Here is a 17,887-nt window from a genome sequence, read left to right on the forward strand (position 1 = left end):
TTAATAAGAGAAGCTACTTTTTAAGAGGGCTTGCTATAAACCAGACCCATGCTGGGTCACTTCTGGTCAGTTATCTCATCTAATCTTCACAACTTTCCTATGAGGTGGCTATGAGGAATCCTATTATCAGATGAGGAAAATAAAGCTCAAGGAAAGAAGTAAAACAACTTGCCCAAAGTCATAAAAGTGGCAAGCACAGGAGCCAAATCATATCCATGGGATGTTCCCAAAGACTGGCCTAAAAAAATGGTACATCATTACATCCACAGTTACTGCTCCCCAAACCACCATCTATGCAGCAAGAAGTACCCTCCCCCGGGGGCTTTGAAAAGGGATGAAGAGTAATATTATATAAAAACAATTTCCTCATATACCTATAACCATAAATGCAAAATCTCATAGATTCCTTTTGGGTTGAGAAAGGAACATAGATGTAATCTGATTAACAAATTGAAGTATATTTCTAGTAAATATGGTTTGTTCCTTTCAGATACTACTCATGTTACAAGTATTAGCTTTTTCAGGTTCTTTCACCTCTTCCACAGGAGATTTAAAAAATAAGGTAAAATAGCATAAAGAGAAGAAATCTAATAATAAAAAAACGAAAGTTTTTAAATGACCTTCTACAACAAGAACTTTATGGCCACTTCCAAATAATGAAAAATTTCAAGTATTACTGAGATTCAGTCATGTATTTAGCAGTTAGTTAGTGTTGAGTGGGAGGGGTACAGTAAGAGAGGGGCAATGTGGCGTAGGGTACATATTTATTAAATTTGGAGTCACTCACAGCTAAGTTCAAATCCTGACTCTGCCACTTACTGATTAAGTGACATTGAAAAGTCAATCCATCTGTCTGAGTCCCTGTTTCTTTACCTGCAAAATGGGATAATACAAGTTAAAGTACCTGGGGACTTGGTCCTCCAACCGTCTCTCAACATTCACCCACTACTCATGACATACACCCACATACTCATGACAGCAGCATGTGACACCAATGATCTCTCCCTCCTGTTTGAAATGGTTTCTTCACTTGGCTTCCTGGACTCCACCCTCTACTAACAGTATCAATACTCGCATTAAATCTAAATTATCTAAGCAATTCAATTAAAAGGCAGAGTGTTAGAATGGATGAACTAGCTAGATCTAAGTACAAAAGTCCTTCCAGAAACATACATTACTTTAAACATAAAGAAACAAGTCAGTTAAAAGTAAGAGTGGAAAAAGAAATATTATACTAACACTAGTCAAAACAAATCTGTAATAGCTACAGTAATATCAGATAAAATATATTTCAAAGCAGAGAACATTTCAGAGCAGAAAGAGACAGATAATTGTTTCATAAAGATAACAGATCAGTTAATCTACAGGACATAAAAATCCTAAACATTTATGCTTCTTATAACAAAGCTTCAAAATACATTAAGCAAGACTGATACAACTACAAGGAAAAACAGGCAAACTCACAATTAAAGTTGAATATTTTGATACCTGTCCTTCAATAACTGATAGAACAAATAGACAAAAACAATCACCAAGGATACAGAAGACATAACACTATCAACTAAATTGACCTAATTGACATTTACAGAGCATTCCACACAACAACAACAACAGATTATACACTCTTTTCAAATGCACATAAAACATTTATCAAGAAAGACAACATACTGGACTGTTAAATAAATCTCAGTAAAGTTTAAAGGATTTAAGTAATAGAAACTATGTTCTCTAACCACAATGGAACTTAAATTAAAAATCAGTAAGAGAAAGAGTCCCGGAATGTACACAACAAATATTGGGGAACTAAATAACACACACCTAAACAACCTATGGCTCAAAGAAGAAATCAAAGGTAATATAGAAAGTATTTTGAACTGAATAACAATGAAAACACAACATATCAAAATTTGGGGGATGCCATTAAATCACCTAAGGGGAAGATTATAGCACTAAAGAAAAATGAACGTCTCAAATCAATGATCTCAGCTTCCCCCTAAGGATTCTATAGGTATAAATGGCAAATAAACACATGAAAGGATGCTCAGTATCATTGGTTATTAGGAAAATGAAAATTGTAATCATATTGAGGTACCGTTACACACTACTACAATGGCTAATACCAAAAACCCGGATGAAACCAAGTACTGAAGAAGACATAGAGCAACTGAAATTCTCATAGAATTTATAAGTTTCTTAAAAAGTTAAACATACATCTACCATATGACCCAACAATTCAACCTGTAGATACGTACCCAAGAAAAATGAAAGCGTATGTCCATACAAAGACTTGTACATGGAGGTTCACCAAAAATCTTGGAATCACCAAAAATCTAGAACAACCCAAATACCCACCAATGGTAAATGGATAATCAAATTGTGCTGTATCCATACATTTGAATATTCCTTATCAATAAAAAGGAAAGAACTTCGCTATACATTGCAATATGCATGAATCTTAAAATAATTATCTGGAGGGAAAGAGCCATAGCAAAATAGAAAAAAGAGTACATACTGTATGATTCCATTTGTATAAAACTCTAGAAAATATAATCTGCAGTGCCAGAAACAGATTGCCAAGGGAGTGGGGAAGACTTGGGCAGTGGTGTGAGATTACAAAGGGACACAAGGACACTTTTGGGGTGATAGATACATTCACCACCTTCACCGTGGTTACGGCTTCATGGGTAGACATGTGCCAAATGTAAATTGTACACTTAAATACGTGCATTTATTGTATGTGAATTAAACTTCAATAGAGATGTTGATTTTTTTTAAGTAAAAAATAAAAATAAAAAAGTGAAGCTCAAAACAAGTGCCTGGCTCCATCTAATGTCTGATAACTGGCAACTCCTATTCTTTGTTTTGGATTCTCAGCTGGGGCTACAGAGGTGGGTAAGATATAATGCCTGTCCTCGAGGACACCCCAGTACAGCTGGGGGAGAAATAAATGAATAGATTGGAAGAAACATAATTGTTTTTGAGTGTTACTAAACTAAACTTGCAGGCGGTAAATGGTACAGGGACTTAATATCCAAATAGAATTGGAATTTTCAAAATGAAACGAAGAAAAAAAAATAAATCTTTTCCCTTCCTCTCTTTCTCTGAGTCCCAAGTAGAGATTTCTGAAAGCTATTTGATTCAGCATTCATAGCATGGTCTTTTTCTTGTTTTCTTCAATTAGTGCATTCGTATTTCTGTCTTCACATTATACGTGTGTAGACTAATCTCACTGTCATTTGTTTTACCACAGTATATGTTGGGGGTAGGGAAGATGTGAAAGTCTGGAGTGACCTTCTCTGGCTGTTGACAGAAGTCCCGTCTGGGGCAGGTCAAGGTCTGCACCTGGAAGATTCTCAAGGAGTATTCGTTGGTGGCAAAGCAGTGAAAGTGGTAAGTTGGAGGCTGGCACCTGAGAGGCAATAACAGAAGAGCATTCTGGGCAGAGGCATCTAAAGAGGTTGCAACATGGATGCACTTGGGGGGTGGAGACCTCTTAGGATACAGTCAGAGCAGCTCTAGATGGCAAGAGATGGCAAGAACTGAGATAGAGAGGCCTCTGAAGTCAGCTCGTGAACAGCCTCGTGTATCACCTGGAGGAAACTGAACTCTACCCTCTGGGCCCTGACACCCCACCCCCTGCCAACAACCTATTCCAGCACAGAGGTGAGCACATGTCACGAGGAAAGGCACAGGAGTATGTTGGAAACAATGCATGTGACAGACAGCGCGACTGCCTGATCTTTGGGAAGCACGGCATGCATGAGAGACCGAAGACGCCTGCAGGAGGCACTTATTGCTTGCTGCTTAAGTTCTCTACCCTCTTTGATCACAGAATCCTTTCTCTACAAAGCACCTGTGAATTAGCAGAACATGTGTCCCCCCAGCAATTTGGAGACTGCTGGAGAAAGGCTGCCGGTGCTTCCCCAGCCCTCCTCACTGGCTGCTCTGCCACCTGCACATGGCCTGGTCCAGGGCCGAAGGGAGCACGCATGTGCCTGAGAGGAAGCGCTTGTACCCCTTGGCACTCGTAATGCAGCTGCAGAAAAAGCGGTGCTGGGGAGCAAGGGGTGCTGACAGGTGTGGCTCATGGAGCAGAATTGCAGCTTTCTCAGCCCATGAAGATCAAGATGGTTACAAATGCCTTTTCCTCCACGTTTAGGCTATCACACAAGCAGCATCAAGATGAGGCAGCAACAGGCAGACGCTGTAGTGAGAGGCTTCACTCAGCACCTCCTCCGTGTCTGAGCCCCTCATGCTGGGGACTCTGGGCACCTGGTGCAAAGGAAGTCCAGCCCTCCCTTACAAGCTGTTCAGGGAGTCGGGCTGTGACTCCAGTCTCCAACAAGCAGAGCTGGGCCGAGGAGAATGAATATCTCTAATGGGGAAATCCAGGAAGACCTTTGGGCAGAGGCGATGTCTAGCAGACCCCTGCAGGAAAGGTAGGTCCTTGATAATCAGAGATGCAGGAAAGGCATGCCAGACATAAGGGGAAATCCTGGAAAAGGCCCAGAGGCAGGAGAAGAAACTAAATATAGGAAACAGCAACTGACCCATCTTACAGGGATGAGCCATGAAGTAGTGGGCAGAAGGGTGAGAAGTAAATAAACAAGCACAGGCATGGTTGGGGTCATTGTGAGTGGGCTCAAGGCAGATGCACGATGTTGGCTTTTCTCCATTGGCTGAGGATGTGACCAGAGGACTGGCCCTGAGATTGGAGCACTGAGTGAGGACCAGGTTAAGGGTAGGATGATGGGTTCAGAATGAGATGCACTGAGCTGGCAGTGGTCATAAGACCTCCAAGCAGCTGAGTCAAGAAGGCCTCTAGATCTCTGGGTCTGGAGATCAGGGGCAGGGTCTGCAATGGACATGGGATGTGGAGCCATCTGTGTATGCTAGAAACCAGGCAGGAGTGACAGGGACCTCCACCTGAGCTACCTCCCTCCTTAGAACATACCTTCCCCTGGTCCCCTGTTGAGCCACAGATCACAGCTCAGAGCTTCACTTGCTGAGAAAATCGAAGCATGTGGGTTATGCACATGCTTCTGCATTGCTTGTTCAGCATCCAAACCATTTCAATCACAGTGTGCTTTGGTTTCATGTCAGGAAGAACTAGACTAACAATGCGAACTGTCCAGCAACAAATAGAGCATCTCATATCTGCAAAATGATTGGTTCTAGAAGAAGATGGAAGTTATTGATATATATATATATGAATATATATATATTCCAAAAGTTATATACATATTCCATAAAAGAATTTCCTCCCAGACAGTTCCCAAGAGGCCATGCTATGAGATGTATGCTTCCTGTCTAGATGCAGAGCCTCATGGGAGGGCATTCTCCTCTGCGTCCAGATTCCAGCCAGCCCTGAGCACACCTGTGAGTCGCTGGGCCAGATAGATGACTGGCTCACCTGGGATCTGCTGAAGGCAACCCACGTGGAGAGGCAGCACTCCCGTCCAGCCGATAAAAAGATTCCAGAAGCCACGTAGCTCATCAAGTCAAACCTGATTGGTCCCGAACTAGCAGATTCTGATGAATGACCCAGAGTGATCCCTTTCATCCCTGAGACTCGGGTCTTAATTGCTTCCTTTGTCTTCTCTGGAAGGCCAAGTGGGAAGAATTCATCAAAGCAACTCACTCTACCCTGTGTACACTGACTTGCCTTCAGCCAAACCTTTGTAAGAATATACTCTTTGCTATTGTAGATTCGGTGGCATTGGGGATTCAGTGATAAGCTGGATTCTGGCCATGTCCTCTAAAGACTCATGGTCTAGTGGTCACCTTCACTCATGGTTCATTTTGCTTCCCACAAGTTCTTTCAAATCTCTCAGACTCCTCCAAGCTAACACGTAACATAATCCATCAATGAAAATATAGTTTATACCCGAAAGCACATCTGCTTGCCAGTGTCCCCACAATGGAGTCCAGAGACCTATAGAAACTGTCAGTGAGGCTCACAGACTGTCTCTACCACCAACTACCCTTCTCCAAACAAAACAGGCCTATCATATACAACACCAATATTCATTGCTGAGGAGGAGACACTGCATAAAGAAAGCAAACAAAAATGTGTGCCCTTGAGTGTTTATCATGAATCCTGGAAAATACATTAGGCAAGTCAAATACAGAGGGGGAAGCTGGAGGAAAGAGCCTGTGCAGAGGGAAGAAAGCAGGGGTTGACCTGGGGACCACACTGCAGGTCTCCTTGGGGAAGGACATGGGGGGAAGAAGCACAGACCTGAATTCATCTGACAGCGGGAAGGTGGGGCCCCACTGTAGCCGCTGTATCCTGGAGACCATGTTGGAGCCGCCAAATGCCTGCCCCTGACATTTACCCACCTTATTTTATCCTAGCCATCACATATAGTAAACAGAAAACTACTTTCATAAGCGTAACAGCAGTTTTGTCTTCAGTGGTGTCATGCTGTAACAGGAAACAATCATTCTGAATATAGCTGGCTCCTAAGGGTAAGTCTACATACAATTTAGAGAACACTTCTGTCATTAACCAGAGGCCACGGTGGGGTCACTGGGGTCCATGGGTCAAAGCTTTACAAGAGACCGTACCTTTACGTTGCAGACTTCCAGAACATCCGTGAGTGTCCCAACCTGAACACTTCTGACTGGCCTTACTGAATCAGATCCTGACCACCAGTTAAGGATCTTTGCCAGGGACACGTGCATGATGGAGTCATTGGCTGCAACGGGCTTTGGAGCCAGACGGTCTTCATAAAGAATACCGAATGCACCATTTAACAGCTCTATGACCTTGAACACACGATTTAACCTCTTGAGCCTCCCTTTTCCTAGTTATAAAATGGCGATGATAATAATTGTGAACAGGCTTGTTGATAAGGACTAAGAATGGTCACAGATGTAAAATGCTCTGACAAGTGTCTGGCATATAATGATGATCAAGCAATGGTGGCTGTTACCCCTTCACTCCCCATAGAAAAGGAAACCCAGGAAGAGGGAGGTCTGTTCTGGAGGAGGACACTCGCAGCCAGGGAAGTTCCTGCTGGTCCAGGATGCGATACCGAGCTGAGTGGGGCACGGCCATGCTCTCGGTGAGGCTGCTCCATACGGCTCTGACAGAGGGGCCCTCACCTGACCCCTCCTGGGACATGAAGTAAATCCTGGGTTCCAGCGCCCCAGCAATGCTCTAGGGCAGCATTCTGAAGTAAATCCCAGCCCTGAACAGGGGGTCAAGAAGGATAGACAGAGGGCTCTAGCGGTGAATTGATATGTAGGGGAGAGAAAAGGAAACAGGTTGGAAACAAAAACAGAGCACTTTGGAAGACTGACAACAGAGAAACGCCGGCTCTCCAATTTGGAGGAGACACCACAAAAATACAGCCAGCAGCAGACATGGAATGATCCCTTCTCTAGAACAAAAGGAAACTGGACTTTGAAGAACCTGTAGAGAAGCTGGCGAATCTTCCCAAGGACCAAGGAGGACTCATGCAGGCGCTGAAGCATAGGGACGAGGGTGTCATGTCCCTTCTGCTAATTCCCAGCACGACCATCCACAACCCGAGGTAAATGACAGTTACTGTGCATGTCTCCAAGTGGCCCATGTGGACGTTGAGATAAGATATGAATTTGTGGAGGAAAACTATGAAAAGTGAGCCATGCAAGTAGTACTGATTCTACCTGCAAAAGTATTAAAATAAGCCACCCAAAATTATTTCAGCCATATTAGCACTGAGCTAATAAAGAAATGCACATCATAAAAGAATAAATTACCGACATAATAAACCTTGCATCTTCTAACGTGAGGCCATTAGAAATTGATTGGTTAATTTAGGAGAAGCTGAGGCCACAGCCCTGATGAAAGCATGCACTCGGAAACACCTTCTCGAGTCAGCTCTGTTAATAGCCTGCTGGGGTCACACGGGCTGCCCTGGTCAGTGCTTCCTGAATCGACGTGTGGGCAGAGAGGATTCTTCAGGCGAGCTAGGGTATGTGGTCACAGGCCACTCCCATGCGATGCCCGTAACATGGCGCAGGCCATGGTGTAATCAGTGAAGAGCTGACCAGGCCACAGTGGAAACTTGGCATTCCCCCTCCGCCTAAGGCCAAACCAGTGGGATGGCCACTCAACAGGAGAGGCTTCCCACTCGACCACTGTAAGTGGTTGCTATGATCCCACCCCCACCAGGGGCGTGTGAACACACACACACACTCCCACACCTTTACACTCACATGTGCACACACACGCAGACGCACACACTCACACACATACTTTTGCACACACACATATCCATACACACTCATGCACATCATTCTCACATACATACATGCTCATACAGATGCATATTCACAAAAACACACACATACTCTTATGCACACACCCTCAAACAGTCACATAACACACACACCTTCAACCTCCTGCATGAAACGCAGCCCGTGTCCCCTCCTCATTCTTTTGCCCCACGTCCTCTGCACCCCATTTCCTAACTCACCCTAATCTCTCCAGCCCTCAATCCTGCCTGACTGGCTGCCTTCCCTTACCCTGCAACTCAAATGCCTGATACACCTCCTTTTTGACTTTGGACTTCCATGTGGGCTCAGGTCTAGATTCTGTCTCTGGTTCCCACCTGCTCCAGGCGAGCATCTTGGCAGCTCAAATCCCACTCTCTGACCTCCTGTCTTGGCACAGTGGAGCCCTGGAATTCACTCCAGCACCCCTTGTTAGAATTAGACCTCAAAGGATTACTCCAAACTTTCCTAAGGGGCAAGGGGCTCAATGCCAGCCACCGCCTCACCACTCTGGGCTCTTACCTCATTCACAAAGACCCAGTGGCTGTCCTTGGAAGCCAGGTTGGTCTCCACCGCCTGCAGAGAGAAAAAGAAAACAAACATGAACATGAACAGAAGCAAGCCAGAAGCTGGCAGACTCACAGGATGATTGTTGAGATGGGGTTTGATAAACATTGTTCTTGGCGAATGTTTCCTCACAAAACATGCCATCCCCCTGGGGCCAGCTCTGGCTGCCTTAGCTACAAGACAAGTCATTTGAACACAGACATCTGATTCCTGCTGTTCAGAGCTCTCAGGCATCAGCCCCAACCAAGGGTATAAACTCTGGTTCCTGTGGCATCACAGGGACGCAGGCCTGGACAGCCCTCCCTTCCCAGACATTGCCTGCAAACTCCTTTCTGGAGGGGCCTTTAGGGGATGAGTTTCATCACTGCAGAGGTGAACGGAGGCACAAGGATCAGAAATCTGGAATGAGGGGTTTGCGGTGGCTGTCCAGCCATGCTGAAGACAGCAGCTCACAGCTGAAACTCTGAGCTGCCTTTGGTTATTTAGGACTCAAAAAACTGGCTCTTTCTAGCTCCTGGGCAGTGACCCCACCCCTGTTATCCTCTCTTATAGTGCTTTGCTCTATTTCTTTATAGCACTTGCCATTTCTGTGCTTGAATAGTTGTCTGTTTATTTATTTCTTGCTGTCTATCTCCTCTACCACATTGGAAGGGGTCTCCACGAAGTCAGGAGCCACATCTCTTTTGCTCACAGTTGTGTCCCAGAACCTTATACTATAACCAACACATAGTAGGTGGTTAGTATAGTTCAATAAATGTTGTTGAATATATGAATAAAGTATTGGAGGGTAAAGCAGATAGGACCCAGTTACTTATACTATTTCTTATGTTTTTATGAGTGTTCTTTTTTCTCCTTTAATTGGAAAGCCAACAGGTTGAAAGAAGTAGAAGGAACTGATAGTTTCCAAGCATGTTCTGTTAAAATATTTGCATTTGGTGTGTGCCAAGCACATGCTGAGCGTCAAGCATTGTGCCAACCACCTAGGAACCTGGCAGAAAGTTATCAGGTTGTAGTCTTCTTTGTTTTTGTTTTTGTATTTGTATTTTTATAAAGTAATTTTCATTATTTTTATTTGAAAAAATACAGGAAAATAAAAATGTTCACTATCATTCCACAACCCTGCCCCGTTAAAAAAAAAAAAAATGTGCTAAAGTATAAATGTCCCATTATCCCTCCTAACTCATCCCCTAGAGATCATTTGAGATGTCCCCATCCAAAAATATTTAGTCACATCTGCAGGCACATATCTATGTACACATATCAGACAGATTTTTTTAATTAAAATGGGATCATGAAACATGTATCAGGATATAACTGTCATTTGTGACTTGTTTATGTATCGAGAATAGCTTTTCTCATTAGTACATGGAGAGCTGACTCATTCTTCTTAACACACGCCTCCGCCAGTGACCCAGCCATATGTGGGACCCAGGTCATTGCACTGTTATCACACAGGGTTCCGCTAGAACCTCACTTACGCAAACAACAGACAGGTTTGCTGATCAACACAACGAGCATGTGGAAACAGAGGCAGGGGGAGTGCCCAGGCCAGCTCTAGTCATCCCGCTTCATTACAGACCTCGCGCTATAGAACACCAAGGGTTGGTACAGGGCCCCTTCCTGGGCAATGTCAGGGTAGAGGACACAGACTCCTTCTGCAGCCTATGAATAAGAGGATGCCAGCCTCTGTGAAGACAAGTGGGGACAGGAGTCTGCCCTGGTCTGGGTACCTCATGGCACCATATCCTGAAGACACTTTCCACCCCATTCTACAGCTCAATAAAGCAGGACCTCTGCACGGAAGCTGAGAGGACTTGAGACGTTCAGAAGGGGAGGAGAAGGGAGAGCACCATTGGGTGGAGTCACGCCACCCAACCCAGAGCCTCTCTCCAACACGCAGACTTTCATGAGGATCTGCAGAAGCCCAGAGGCCTGAGAAAGGGGGTGGGGGAGGGAGACGTGGACGCACGGGCCCTGAGAACCGTCTGCAGCACATGGCTGGGCTCCGGCTTGTCTCCATTCCCAACACCTTCATGCTCACAGAGGACGTCGATGACACACTCATCAAATCCGAGCATGACACAGAGTTGGGAGGAGGTCAGAGTGTCTCAGAAAGCCAGAACACTGAACTGGAGCTAAAGAGATGGGGTTTAACAAGGCTGCACTCCAAGTCCTACACTTGGTTTCCAGGGCCAGAAGGGCAAATGAGGAGACGAGAATCGAAGGCAACGCCACCGAGTAAAGAGCCATGAAAATGAAGGAGGCTACGGGTCTCTTCTGCCCCTTGAGGAGTTGACTTCTTGGCCACCCTGCTTGATGGAGGACACTGAAGAATGGAATCGATCAGGGAGTAAAAAGGTATAAACCAATGGCCAGTTAAAGTGACCAGGGATACTTAGGGGACAGAACAGTATAAATACCTTTAAACTGTATTGAAATACCTTAAACACATGAAGAACTGCCACGTGCAAGAGAGACTGGAACTGCTCTGCAGCCTTTGAGAGAGCTGATTCAGGACGAAGGTCTCCAGTTATCAGGGAGGCAGAGATCAACTCAGTGTAAAAGAGAACTTTCTGACTTTCCAAGTCATTCAAGTTGGAACAGGCTGCCTTGGGAGAAGGGAGTGCCCATGGGAAGTGCCTGAGTGGAAGGTGGACAGCAGTGCCCCAACAGGTACTAAAGTTTCACCGTGGCCGTTTGCCATGGGTAAGACTGCATCAGGAAATGACGTCCTGAAGCAGTGGTTCTCAAGTCTGGCAGAGTGGATGTTGCTTGTCTTGGGCAGCTGCAAGACAGTAGTTTTCCACACCTGTCTGCCAGCATCTTCAAATTTATATAGAGGCCTTAACTGGGTTCAGTTATGCACAGAGGGGGCCTTAACTGGGTTCAGTCCAAATAGTCTCAACACCACATTTCTGTCGCAAGGCTGTGTCCTTGGGCAGCTTCTACCACCAGGGAAACAAGCAGAGCACATGTCCTAAGCAAAAGCAAGGGAAGGGGAAGCCTCCAATTGCCCGGGTCCAGCTTGTGGGTGAAATCACTGGTCACATCTTCTCAATGACCTTCCCCAACAATCTAAGAACCTCTTAGAGAGCTTTTTCAAATGTGGACCCCTGAGCACCACTCCTAGGAATCCTAAATTTACTGGGAATGGTGATGTGCCTGCAATCCTGTTGTTTCAGAGCTCCGATCCTGACTCTTATTCTCCAGGACTTGGAGTTCTGCTCCAGCATGTGTAGTTCTGTGAACCTGAAGGTGTGGGTACACCTATGCAGGTGAGAGCGCCTCTACCTGTCCCCACAGGAGCCAGCAGCACAGAGGACCTGACTCAGTTGTGGGCGCTTCCCAGGGAGCAGGTGGGAGCCTTGTCTACTCAAAGGAGAATTCACACCTGATCTCAGGCTCATGCACAGAGACTATTGATGCAGAGAATTGATCAGAAAACCCCACAGGACAACTGGCCAACTTACCTGTCCTACTTTCCCTCACCAATTAAGCATCAGCTAATTTGTTAAGCTTCTTTTCCCCACACAGAGATAAATAGCACTTGGCTGCAGCCTTTTCCAGAGGGTGCAACTCACACAGAAGCTGAGATGGATGGTGAGGAGAAACTACTACAGATTTAGCAAGAACACGCCCCCCACACACACACACTTCCTAATCAGTGGAGAGCTGCCAGCTCTGTGGGAAGAGCCCTAAATGCTCACAGCACCACTAATTCCCCTTCTACGTGCTGTCTTTTCCTTCTTTCTCCCCAACCATGAGGCAGGTGGAGGCCAGTCTTCCCTTTCACCGCAGAGTGAGCAAGGTAAAGAGGAGACAGGGAGGCCGAGCGTGTTCGAATCCCAGTATGGCCATCACTTAGCTGAGTGCTCTAGTGTGAACTACTCCGCCTCTTGGAGCGGCAGTTCCACACCTAAAAGGCGTTCAGATACCCATGATGCTGTCGAAGCTCTGCCCATGTCCCCGCAAATCCCAGTAGGACCTTTGGACACACTTGTTCCTGTGCACACTCACTCCCAATGGCAGATACCCCTGGCGCAGGCTGCGGAACCCTGCCTGGCAATCACCTGGGAATTTACACCCCTTCCCAAGCACTGAGGGTGTCACATACACAAATCCCAGCTGTCCTGTTCCCTGATGGGGACTGCTCCATGTGTGAGCTCATCCGTTTCCAGAATCCCTCTGTAGAATGAGCCAAAACTGCTTCACTTGACCTCACACCCTCCCTGGCTTCTTTCACTTCGCTATTCCACGTTCCCATTCCCCTGCTGTCTTCCTTTAATTCCCCTGGAACACTTCTTAATAAATCATTGTCACACAAATTCTCACCTCAAAGTCTGCTCTGGGAACCCAACCTGAGACCAACACCTCCCACCCTCGAGGGATTACTGTAAGAATTAAATGAAATTACACATGAAGCTTCCAGGCCAGAAAGAAGCTCAGTCTAGAAGAACAGTTATCACGAAGGTTCCTCCCCATTCCTTCCACTGATGTCGCCTGCCTGGTTGGCATTCTATGGTCTCCTTTGCGTCATCTGTCATGCATGCCTTCCTTCATTCAACAGACTGGGCCGGCCACACACCAGGCTGGGCAGGCCGCAGCTGGCCTAACTCTGCTGGATACAGGTGTGTGCCAGGAGCCTCGTCCATGCCATCATGGAGCCAACAAAGGCGAGAAGACTGGCAATAAACACTCATGGCCAGTGTGGTGAGCACTGCCTCCTCCGTGAGTCCACAGACTCTCAAAACAGCACAGCGCCAGGCCTCCCCTCATCTCCACCACACCTGAGTCTACAACTGCGGCACCATCAGCAACTGCAGAGAAGCACTGAGCCAACCAAACAATAAAGAGCAGCCCCTTTGTTCCATGGGTGAGGTGGGCAGGGAGTGGGACTGGCCTCCTGCTCAGGGGACACTCCCAGTCACTCACCTTCAGCACGTAGAAAAGCCAGTTCCCTGCAACTGGACTTCTCCCCTGGAGCTGGGCACCATGAATGTGGGGCAAACTTCAAAACAATGCTGTAGGCAGAGGAGGCCTGAGCGACTGCAGGAGCTCCACACAGAGGCTGTGGAACTAGGTCTCCGTGACCCTGAGGGATCGCTGCAGGGGCGCAACACTGGGGCACAGCAAGGCTGTCCAGTTCAGTTGCTATGAGTCCCACAAGCCCTTGCCAAGCCATCAGAGACCATCTACCTGGCTCCTGTAGTCCGTCAATGGACTGGCAAACACAGAACTTTAGAAGAGCCGAGGAGGTAGGAACTTCCAAAGGATCATGCTGACTCCTGTCTCAGCCCCTTTAGAATATAAAAGGAGACCCAAGATGCTTTAGGTGGCAGGTAGCCCATGAAAAGGGCTGTGAGGGTGGACATGGGCAGCCAGCGGGGCGAGACATCGTGTTCAGAGGCAGAGCTGGATGGCTACACCTGTCCTGACAACCCCAATTAAAGGAAGCAGAAGGCAGCTGTCCTTCCCACACCTGGGGAAGGGAATATGTTCCCTTGTCTGTGAACAGCAACCCTGTCTGAACCGCAGGGGGCCTTTTCCCATGTCCAGTGGCATCAACAGCTGGGGTATAAGTGACACAGGACTCCAACATGTCATTCTGTAGGCCCGCTGGGGGCCAGGGGATATTTGGATCCCGTCCTGGCCACCCAGTCACCCTGATGCCACCACAGTTTCCATAGGGGTACAGACCAAGCCCCAACTCCTGGCTCCCAAACACTCTGCACAGAAAGCAGCCCCTCGTGCTGACAGGAACAATGTATATATACACGGGCCAGCTCACCTGGACAGGGCTGTGGGCGCTGACAATGTCCCCTTGACCACACAGAGATGAAAATCAATTCTAATAGCAAAACACCTAGAGGGAGGCAGAGAAGACAGGGGTTCTGAGGGATTGGAGGAAACATCTCCAGCCTGGTCCCTGTCCTCTGTGTTCTCCACCTTTCACCAGGACCAAGTGCAAGCCATTGCCAAAGGCGATGGGGGCCTGCTTTCATCAAGCCCCCAGCCAGACACTGTAATACAGCATCTCCTCCACAACCCACATACCCCACTCACCTCTCAAAGCCCTAACCAGCAGGCAGCACTTCATAGACAGGAAACTGAGACCTAGATCTAGATTTGTATTGTGCACAGGTCCCTCAGCTAACACTTGGCAGACACTGGATTTGAACTCAGGTCCATCCGTCTCCAAAGCCTGGGTGCTTTTCCTTCAGTCATGCTGACCCCCAAAACGCAGGAACAACTGTCAGTGCAACTGGACAAGTTCCTGGCAATGGGAGCAAAATGATCGTTTTTCTCATAACTAAGAAAACACCACTATGAGCAGCAGTGCCTTCCTTTTCCAGGTTAGCTTATTCTCATAAGCCTGAGACCATTATTCCGCTTGTATTTCTTAAGTAGGATCTGTTTCACTTTATCTTGGCCTAAAGGAATACTAAACAGAGTGGAAGAAACTTCCACATGGAAGCCTTCCAGCCACATTGCTGAGAATTTATTTTACAAACTGCAAATGCCACCGATTACTTATGTATGTGTTAATTGTTGGCCACTTGTCTAGGCACCCTCCCCTCAATACTGGGAGCTTGAGATAATGAAAGCTGGTCGAGAATTAGCATCTTTTTGAAACCCCAACACTAATACTTCAGAATGTCCCCTCCCCACCCTGGTGGAGTCCAGGGCCTGGCGTTTTTCCCAAGGACAGATGTGGAGCGAAGTTAAAGCCCCACTGCTGCCTGGGCAACAAGGGCTATTCAGGAACAATTCTGTGCTACACCAGCCCTCCAAAGCATGAGGGGGTGCACGCTCCTCCTCCCCCATTTGCAAGGAAGGGGAGTAGCTGACTGCAAGACAATGGTGATTTTTTTTTTTAGTTAAAATTTATTGGGGTGACAGAGTTCATTTACAAGGAAATCAGCAAAGTAGTCACCATGCGGCCAGGTCTCAGAAGCTATGCAACAACCACGAGGAAACCGTGGGTGCCACTGAACTATCTCGAGTCACGCCGGGCTTCCCAGGACCTGTTTTCTCAGGAAAAGAACCCGAGATCCCAGCCCAGCTTCTTCTCTTTACCCCAGCCTTGTGTCCAGAAACTGAAGGGGACTTGCTTTCACCAGAAAACTGCCTTAATGTTCTCCTCAAGTTTGTGGCTCCTATTCTGAAGCCATCATACTCCTAGATGCCACTGGGGAATCTCGAACACTATGTGGGTCTCTTTTCCAGTTTCTTCTCCCAGACCCTTGTTGACCAAGTGTGAGTTATCTGTTCCCAACTCACTCATCACTCTGCTGGAACGTTCTTGAAGCCAAGGGCCCTCGCCTTTGGGGGAAGCAGGAAACACAACCACCTGAACACATGTATCTGTGGGGTGGGGGGTGGGAGCTTGAAGATAGTGGAGACAAGGCAGTTACCCCCAGCTACACAAGGCCATCTGGCAAAGGTGTGGCAGAATGAACCCTGTGTATCTTCCAAACACATCTCTGGGGGATGCAAAGAAGGCTCTTTTGCTGAGGGAGAGCTGAGTCTGCATAGGGCAGGAGCTGGCTGGAAGAGGCTGGAGGTGAGGGCTATTTCGGGCTAGGTGCATTCACTCGCCCTGAATGGTGCCTCCTCCACCGGGACCCCGAGCTAAGCCGTCCGCACATGACACCTCACTGAGTCCACACAACAACCACTGATCAGAGCCCACAGATGGGAAATCTGCCCAAAGTCTCCCAGCAAGTCAGTGCAACCGGCAATGTACTTTCTAGTGCTTCGGGCCAGCTTGGGGCTGAGAGAAGACACACTTACACTCGCATTTTGGGTAGATGTTTAATGCAAAGCATGAGCCGGGCTAGAAGGCAATGCAAGCAACGGTGAGGCCTGGACAGTGGACCTGGGGAGTCCCAGGGCTTCTCTACACAGTTGAGTCCTGGATTCTGGAGATTCCTGCCACCCCCAACCCCCAGAACTCCTAGGTCAGGTGGTCCGCTGATTGCCAAAGGATTTCTGTATACGGAGAGCAGCCTCCAGTCCCTCACTAAGAGGTGAGCTCCTCCAGAGCTAAGGCCTGGTCTAGTTACCACACAGCCCCTTGCCCGACAGCGAACTTCGAAAGACGTCTATGGAATGAATGAATGGGTGGATTCACACTCCTGCATATTTCCCTCATGCTCAGTCTGAGGAAGGCCAGGACCATAACTAGGAAGCCCCACACAGTGAAAAGGGACATCGACATGCAGGCAGTCTTGCTTTGCACAGTAGCATAGTAACAGAAACCCTAGCATACGGGACCTGGGTCCTCACCTTCTACTTCATTTTTGGTTAACACTGTGCCATGCAAAGTAAGTACTGTCTGTGTTTGAAAATTGCACTCTTTTCCTAGAGAACCTGAGAAGGAAACAAAGTGAACTTGAAAGATGGATAAGTGCAAGATATTGTGACCTTTGGAAATTGATGGAAACACGATCAAATTTTAGAGGTTTTCTACGGAGGTATAATTGTTTCTTCATTTGTACTGAGTGCTAAACCTCCTGATACAAGTGCCCGTATATCCTGCTTAACAACGTAGTAAGTTCAGGACCAGTTTGGTCAATCAAAGCCATTTAAGAATATATTAGGGGAACACTGGAGAGAGTGTTCATCATTTAATTTTGTTTTTCAGAAAAACAATGACATTGCTATTGAAAAAGGAAAGCATAATTGATTAAATATATGTAAAACTCTGCTAGATGTGAACAATTTCTAGTCAGTGAGTAGAAGCCCCTGGCCTTAGTCCTAACTGTTTACCTGAGGTAAACAGCTCTTCCAAACTGCCTTCTCACTTTGTGCGGAGGGCAGAAGTGCCAGCTCGCAGCCTCTGGAGAGGAAGATTCATTACAGATCATTTGTGGATCCTTCAGATGAAATAGAGACAGGTTCCAGGGCTGTGCAGAAAGTACAATTTACTGTAATAAAAACTGAGAATATGCTACATGTGGACAATTTATGAAGAAACGTTAATATCAGCAGAAAAATGAAATGGAGTTTGCTCACAGGCACGATCTGTTTAATGAAATCAACTCAGAGAAGT

General features: G+C 46.8%; 1 protein-coding gene across 1 annotated transcript in view; it reads right to left on the reverse strand.

Annotated features, from left to right (window-relative positions):
- Positions 1 to 17,887, reverse strand: part of GRID1 (glutamate ionotropic receptor delta type subunit 1) — a 760,849-nt gene that overhangs the window by 296,654 nt on the left and 446,308 nt on the right. Inside the window, exon 5 of the mRNA XM_081074063.1 lies at positions 8,788 to 8,841. Within this exon, the coding sequence (XP_080930189.1) occupies positions 8,788 to 8,841 (54 nt within the window). The remainder of the gene's footprint in view (positions 1 to 8,787; positions 8,842 to 17,887) is intronic.

Source organism: Rhinolophus hipposideros (assembly GCF_964194185.1).
Source record: "Rhinolophus hipposideros genome assembly, chromosome: 15".
Lineage (NCBI taxonomy): Eukaryota > Metazoa > Chordata > Mammalia > Chiroptera > Rhinolophidae > Rhinolophus > Rhinolophus hipposideros.